General features: G+C 39.1%; 1 protein-coding gene across 1 annotated transcript in view; it reads right to left on the reverse strand.

Moving 5' to 3' along the window:
* The window catches only part of LOC101584034 (prolactin-like), an 18,994-nt gene extending 15,093 nt beyond the window's left edge, over window positions 1–3,901 (reverse strand). The window contains exon 1 of the mRNA XM_004648332.1: window positions 3,763–3,901. Coding sequence (XP_004648389.1) covers window positions 3,763–3,901 — 139 coding nt within the window. The remainder of the gene's footprint in view (window positions 1–3,762) is intronic.
* Window positions 3,902–8,363: the final 4,462 nt, after the last annotated feature.

Below are 8,363 nucleotides of genomic sequence, written 5' to 3' on the forward strand. Positions count from 1 at the left end.
GGAATAATGATGTAAAAGTGGGTAATAATTAAGAGCACATTTTGCTTCACTCAAATAAGAGACACTGTATGATAAATAAGCTTATGTGTCACATTTCACTCAGTATTATATTTTTTTAAGTGAACAAGAATGAAGAGAAGTAAGGAGAGTAGATAAAAGAAGGATAGTAGGATAGATCTCTCCTGAGAGGGAAAAGATTCACAGGAAGAAGGGCAAGAGCTGAGGGGAAAGGGAAGGGTAATTAAGTACAATAGAGGTATTCGAAGTGCAAGATACTAACAAGCTCTACAGATGTAAGCCTTACAAGGCATAATAGGATTTGTGACCAATTTCCAGAAGAAAGGAAATCAGGATGAGTATCTAGGGCAGAAGGCAAGCGTGAAACGGGGGAGAAGGTGAACGAAATCGCAAAAGAAGCAAGCTACGGTGTGTGCATGTACCCACGTCCATAGAGGATGGAAAATGGCATGTACCTCAAACACACAGGAACAAACTTTTAAACATATACACAGTCTTCTGGAGAACTTAGTTTAGACCTCAGATATTGCCAAATAACAGCCCTGCAGTTGCACCATCCCAAGATGATTTCATCATTGCATTAGTCAGCTGCGCCCATCAGCCTAAGCACACTGCCATGTTTCTTTAACAGTGAACTTTACACTAACATGTGAAACACAGCTGTATGTGATAACATGGTGATGAAGGAGCTCTTTTATAAGTCCATAGATGTTAGTTTTACCAATCAATTCCATACAGAAAAGACAGCTCTGCACCCTGTGTGCATTTATATCAGAAAGGACAAATTGTTTGAAATTTCATGGTAATATTAGTCACCCATAGTCAGACTGTCTATTGGGCAGGCTGAGCACCATGGGAAATCCTCAAGACTCTTTTGATGCTGGCAGTTTGCACACCCAGCCCTGGTGCTCCGCCCAGGTCATCCTGGGGAAGCTCCACCCCAGGTGCCAAGGAAATTGTGAATTAGCTCAGCAAAGGAAGACACATATGGCCTAGAATCCACAATTATGGTCACCATTCCTTAAAGCACATGGTTAGCTACCACAATATTGCAAGCTCCGTCTGTCTTATTCCCACTCTACCTAATACAGTTGAATATTCTTTTATTAACAGCCAACACCCCTGACTTTGAAACCTTGCTGGTGATCTAGGCTATGTACACCTATGTGTGATACAACATTGTTTTCATTTACTATTTTATGGAACAGAGGTAATTCTAAAACATTTTATATGATCTCTACAACTAAAATAACTAGCCTTCCTCCAAGTGTTAGGGAACCTATGTGAAAATTCTGTAGAGGATTAAGTATATTTATCCAGACTGAGGTTTCTGAATCCAAAACTAATGATCACTCAGTTAACTTTGGAACATCAGCACCACTCTAGCTGCACCTTGGCTAAAGTCTACTGATCATTGTACCTCCTTAAGGCCCTACTTTTATTGCAGGTCCACTCACGTTTGCACTAGTTCAAATCCCTGGTGAAGTGGACTTTGAAATGTTTGTTTCCTGTTCTTAAATGTGTAGTTTCAATGTTAAAAAGATCATTTTCCAATGGATGACAAAGGAGTACCTTGTGAGTTTTCCTTAGTCTATCAGGATTTGCCCTGAACAATACCTTACATCATTTTCATACCAAGTTTTTTGGGTCTGTAATCTGGTACATGTGGAACTTACTTCTTTATAGTTATGATTTGAGGAAGATACTTTCAATTGCCCTGAAAAGATTCTGCTTATATAATTTTAATACAAATTGAATGGCCTTCCAATCTATATCACATCTGAGAGAATCATACATAGCCAGGGCTAAAGGTCCACACAAATCACAGCTTCCACCATGCCTTAGACTATGCTGTCCTTTATAATCTTGAGCTCAGAGAACTTATTCTTCCTTAACTTGTTCACAGTGCCTACGTGCAAGCAGCCAGCATAATCATACTATTTAGTCTTCCTGGTGTAATGCAAGTTGTTGTGCATAGACTTAATAGATTACTTGCATCACAGAAAAGGAGAACTGGCACAATCTATTGGATCCATATTACACATATTTAAAGTTTATAATTCAGTATATCAGTACACTCTATATTATAAGAAGAAAAAAAGTCCCTACTTTAATTTCATTAAATTATAGAACCAACTTCAGAAAACACTAGTTCAAGTACTTGAAGCAATCTTCAATCTTCTGTTTCTTTTTTTTTTTCTCCAAATGCCTTCAGGGCAGGTTTGGCTGGCTGGAGTTGTGGGGATCAAACCACAGCAACCTGAGCCTGACTGCTTTGTTGAAGCAGCCACTTAAAGAATTGAGCTAAGGGGCAGGCCCCCCAACCTTCTGTTTCTTGAACCATTCTGATAACAAATTGTACAATATAAATTTATTCTGTCAGAACTGAAGTAACAAAACTGGTAAATCTACATTTATATAGCTCCCTAAGAAGTTTTATTAAGTAAACTTAGAGGATAAGAGAGAGCAGAATCACCCAAGGACGCACTTATGGTAGACGCCCTGATGATTCAATCACTGCTCAGGCCAAGAAGCTGGAAACTGCAGGGCAAGAGGAATCAATGACGCTGCCCCAGTCCAGGGTTGCATATCTACATACATGATGGAACAGCAATGACATGATTCAGTGTTGTACCTGTAGGGAAACTGGAATCCTACAATCACAGGAGACTTCAGCAGCAAGACATTCACCAAGTCAAGCTGACTGTCGATTTTCAAAAACATCAAATTCTTCTGTTTTTACTTCATCAAGCACTCTGTTGCCCGGGATGGTGACACCACACTCAGCATGGCTTCAGTTCTACCCTGAGTTCTGTGGTAGTCCATCTTGACCATCTCCAACTACACCCCACCACCAACCCAAATTGTTGTTTAATAAGATGCCTGATTAAATAGTTTGTTACTTCTCAAATTGGCACAAAATAAAGGCAATATGAATTGTTATTGAATACAAAATATTGGAAAGTTTTAACTTGTATGCAGGAAAATGTTCTACAGAAATACTGGACATTCTCTTTAGTCAATCATAAATGAAGGAAACAGAAATAATAAAAATATATAAGTTGGTGTTCAAATAAGCCCAAATGTGTTGTGAAAAGTAATTGTTTATTAAAATGTGTGAGGACTAGGGAGATGGCTCAGTAGAATAAGCACTTGCCTGGTGAGCACAAGTTCCTCAATTTAATCCCCAGTTCCAAAAAAAAAGTATGAAAAATGTGTGGCTTTATGAATGAATGGCATCAGCACACGCATACTGCCATTCAACAGACAAATATTAAAAAGATGTTTCCGTCACGCTCCTGCCGAATTCAAGGCTGAGACTCTGATATGGTAGTCCAGGTTCAAAATTATAATGCACAAATAATGTCAGCTGAATTTCAAGTGACATGAGAACTTAGTTACGAAAATCTCAACAAAAGGGAAAGACAGCCACGAAGGGTTACGCTTATGTGTGTGGAAGGGTGCGGAATAGTGCACAAGTGTGATGACAAAGACAGTGTCTGGAATGATGGAAATAAAAGGACACAGAACTTAGTGAGGTCTCTTCCCATTCTCTGCTCCTGCTGCTGCCGTTCTTCTTGTCCCGAGTATAGCTCACCTCCTCGTTCTCCACCTTCTTCCTCTTCTTCCTGCTCCTCTGTTCCTTCTACTTCTGCTTTTCCTGTGTTCTCCCACTACTCGGGATGGCTCACATGCACGTAGCACTGACCCTCCTAACCACCATGCATATTTTGTTCTCTGTACAACACAAGCAGTTGCTTGGTCTGTGCTTGAACTCGTGGTGCTCATTCCGCCCACAGTGCGGGTATCGCCCGAGCGCTCCACCGCAGGCATTTTTCACATTCTGCCTTGCATCTCTGTATCTTTGAACATGAGCATGCATGTTTCCACTGGGTCACAAGAGGGAATCTCTGGCACTGAGGATCTCATGAAAATCTCTAGTAGAATGCAGATAAGTTTTTATGTCCTGCTTCAGGGAAAGGTTTTGAAAGAAGAACAAAATTTTTTTCTATAATTTTTATTCATTTTCTTGTAGTTTTTGTATTTTTTTATTTGAACAAAGACAAGGTTAGAGTAAAAAGTGACAGCTCAAATGATATAGTTTCAAAACAAGAATAGAAAGTAAACAATGGTTGTTACATTACATATTTCCATCGTCAAATCTGTTCAGCAGATGACTGCTCTGGGTGACTGTCAGAGCAGTCATCCGCTGCACTCTTTATTGCACGATCTGCCCAAGAGATCTGGGGTGACAGAGAGCGTTGAAGGTCCATTTTTATGCTTAACAGTGGCCTACATGTCTCTGGCTTCCATTGCATTGGCCAGAATTCATCCACATGGGCGGACTAATTACAGCACAGCAGAGAAATGAGGTCCTACCATGGGCACACCTGAGAAGAACGAAGGACTTTTGTAAATCGGCCTCCTATCTCAGTCCTCAGGACGACTGCCACCCACAACAGTGTCATTTTATGTGCACGGAGGACTTGCAAATAACTGTAATATTTTAACATCAACACTTTACTGTTTTGTTCTTTAAGCAAGATGAAGTATTCCTAGACCTCATTAAGGGCAAGTCTGGCAAGGCATGTGGAGCTGGGGATCTAAATGCCGTCCCTGCGCCTCAGTGGGTTTGCCCAAGCTAGCGCTTAAACAACTGAGCTAACCTGCAAGACGCAAAAGTAGTACATTATTTGGTAAAAATTTAAATTGGTTCATAATTAGAAGAACAAGAGGAACGTATTCAAATATGGTTTGTGTATTGCACTTTACAGGCTTCAATGTATTTGCTCAGAATTAGACAACATGAAAATGTTAAGGATTAACTGCTATTTTCAAAAAATATTGGAAATGAGTACTACAATCATCTCAGCTATCCTGGATATATTCTTGCATGATCTTTCCCCTTTATTTCTCTTCCGATCTTTTTTCCCTCTCCCTCAACTTTATTGTTTACTCCTTACACTCAGTTTGTTTCCACTTTACTACCCCTATTATTCCTTTTAGATTTTATTTTTTCAGGTTCTTACACTAGGGAGACAATGAGTTATTTACCCATGTGGATCTTCTAGGTACTTTTCCAAAACAACTGACAATATCATAACACAGTGATATATGTGGAACCATGTATAGAGCATAAAACTTTGGCCAAGCGAAATCTGGAAAACAACGAAAATGCTGATCACTTGAGGAACGTATAAAAAGATACAGTATTTTTATACAATGGAGTATTATTCAGTTATAAACAAAGACAAATTTGAGGCCTTTATATGTAAATGGATGCAAATAGACTGCACATGTAAGAGAATTAAATCAGATAATCTATAATTCTAAAATGCAAATATAACATATTCAAATGATGGAGTACTGTGCTGTGGGCAGTTAGCAGGTGAGTTTGATCTATAATGTATTTTTAAAACATTGGCAGTCCACTGTATTTCCAAAATTGGAATTGCAGGCACTACTGTCATTTACTAAGTGAAGTTCATGTGCACAGATACATATGTTATCCATGCATTTGACCCATGAAGTGGAATAGTATAACATGTTAAACCAAGAGAGCTGCTGAAAACCCCTAAACAAAAATGCAGTACCTAAGACATGATGATATGAAAAGCATATTATGCTAGCATTTAAAAATTATTAGGCTTCATTTCTCAGTAAATCTTTAAACAATGATTTCTTGAAAATAAAATATACTACATGATGCAGGAAAAGCTGTCATTATTAAAACACAAAACATAAAGGATAAAGTGAGAGATAGATCTCAATACAGAATAAAAGAGGCAGCAAACTGATCTAGTACCCTGACTTCAGTTTGCTGTGTTAGAGGGGAGGATTGGATCGATGCAGACACAGAGGAAAGGAGACTCCAGAGACTTTCTTGAACAAACAACAGATCCAGCCACAGCCAAGGCGCAGTAAGTGTGTGGGAGAGATTCCTGCTACCTTGCACCCACAGGACCTGTACTGTCCATACCCAGGCAAGCAGCGTGATTAAGACCTGCTTCCAGGTCCTCAGGACCACCCCACCATTCTGCAGCCACCCCGCATGCCTGCCAACTGAGTGAGAACTTCTGCCACATTCTCGGGACTCCCAGATCCAGCCCTAGACAAAACCATGTGAGTGTGTAGGAGAGCTTTCCCTCTCACCTACACCCCCTTGTCCCCCTCAGACTCAGCTTAGGCCTAGCATACAGGCCAGGGATGAAACTCTTCAACTGCAGTCCCTGCCGAGAGCATAGGGGTAGAACCACCAAGCTAGTCAAGAAGCAGAACATCTTGCCAGAGGGGCACAACAGGATCACTCCAAAGGGCTGCAGAAGGAAGGAGCTGAGCACAGCAGCCAGACCCAAGCCTGGCACAACTGGATAAATTCAAATTTTGTAGATCTGCAACTGAATTTCAGTAGGTGCTAAGGTTAAAACTGCACAGAAGAACTACAACAAAGGTCACAAGACAGTGCTATACCAAATGACAAAGAGAAGGAGTAAAACGCAATCTCAGACCCCAAGCCCATCCATAACAAGCACAGAGGACACTAGCACAGAACAAATTGGGAATCACGCAGCTGAAATCAATGAATCAACAGCTTCTGAAATAAAGAAACAACTACAGAAAGGTATAGAGGAACTCAGACCAGGGATTTAAAAAAATCACTGAATTAATAACATCTCAAGTAATGAATCAAATACAGAAACATATGGAGGAAACCCAATGCCCACATAGAACAAGTGCAGAGGACATTGGCTCAGCTGAAATGTGTGAATTAAGAGCAGTGAAAGTAAATAAGAAACAGCAGAAAGGTATATAGGGACTCAGAGCTGAATTAATTTCTGAAATAAAAAAAGAAATCTCTGAACTCATAGCATTTGAAGTAAAGAATCAAATACAAAAAAATATGGAGAAAACCCAAACTGAAAAAAAACTCTGCAGTAAAAGAATTAATAATTGCTTCTAAAAAGAAATTGATTTAAAAAAGTAGAGGAGATTAGAAAAATGGCAGATTCCATGAATGAGCAATACAGGAAAGAAATAGATCACATGAAGCAGAGTCAAAGAGATATAGAGGAAATTAAAATCTTAACCATAAACTTTCAAACATGTTTGAGTGAAAGTGAAGATAGAGTTTCAGATGTTGAAGATGATGGTGCAGCTAGTGAAAAGGTAAGAAAAGATCTCCTAAAAACAACTATGATGCAGGAAAAAATAATTCATCACTTGAAATATGATGCAAAGATGAACAATGTGAGACTAATAGGCATCAATGAGAAAGAAGGAGTCAATACAAATGACATTAAAAAGATATGGGCAGAAGTAATAACAGAAAATTTCCCAAATATGAGGAAAGAATCTGACATCTAGATAAATGAAGCATACAGAACACCAAGTAACCTCAACCCAATTAAAAACACAACGAGATATATAATAGTCAAATTCCCAGAAATTCAGCACAAGAATAATATACTGAAAGCTGCTAGAGAAAAGAAGCAGATCACATTCAAAGGAAAACCCATCAGAATTAGGGCTAACTTCTCTTCACAAACCATGAAGGCAAGAAAAGCATGGAGCAGAGTACTTCAAGTCCTGTATGAAAACAAATTCCAGCCCACATTACTATAGCCTGCAAAACTCTCTTTCAAGTTTGATGGAGAAGTGAAATACTTCCTTGACAAAGAACAACTAAAGAACTTTATGATGACAAAGCCAACCCTACACAGGCCCCTGAAAGATGTTCAAGAGAGGGACCAAAATAATCTGACCTCTACAAATGAGAACAGAAGCAACCAACTAAACAGGACAAACAATTAAACATAGGAGAAAAAGGATTAAACAACAGCAGAGAAATAATTTGTCAATCGTAAGTCAAACATCACAATTATAACCATCAATGTAAATGGACTCAATCCACCAATTAAGACAAATAGACTGGCACAGTGGATTAGGAAACAAAATCCAACAACATACTGTATAAAAGAAACACATTTAACTCATGAAGAAATACATAGGCTGAAATTCAAAGGATGGAAAATAATACTACATGCCCCAGGATTGATGATGTATAGTGTGCTTAATGAGAGTTGCCTGGAGAAAAAAGGTTCCCTGGAGCTTTTGCAGAGATCCAATTCGTCAGGCAATGGCCTGACTCATCCAGATGGCTGACACTGACAGAGGAGCCCTCATAGGGTGCTGTGCGTGGTTCCAGGGTAAATTCTCAGTGATTTGCCTGACCTTACCTTATAGCAAAGGTTACATTTCTAGTTGTGTAGGTCTTGCTTTAACTTGATCTTAACCATCCAACAGAAAAGTGTAACCATGAGGCATTAAAAGTAAAGCCATATTAA

Source organism: Octodon degus, unplaced genomic scaffold (genome assembly GCF_000260255.1).
Source record: "Octodon degus isolate 3935 unplaced genomic scaffold, OctDeg1.0 scaffold00388, whole genome shotgun sequence".
Taxonomy (NCBI): Eukaryota; Metazoa; Chordata; class Mammalia; order Rodentia; family Octodontidae; genus Octodon; species Octodon degus.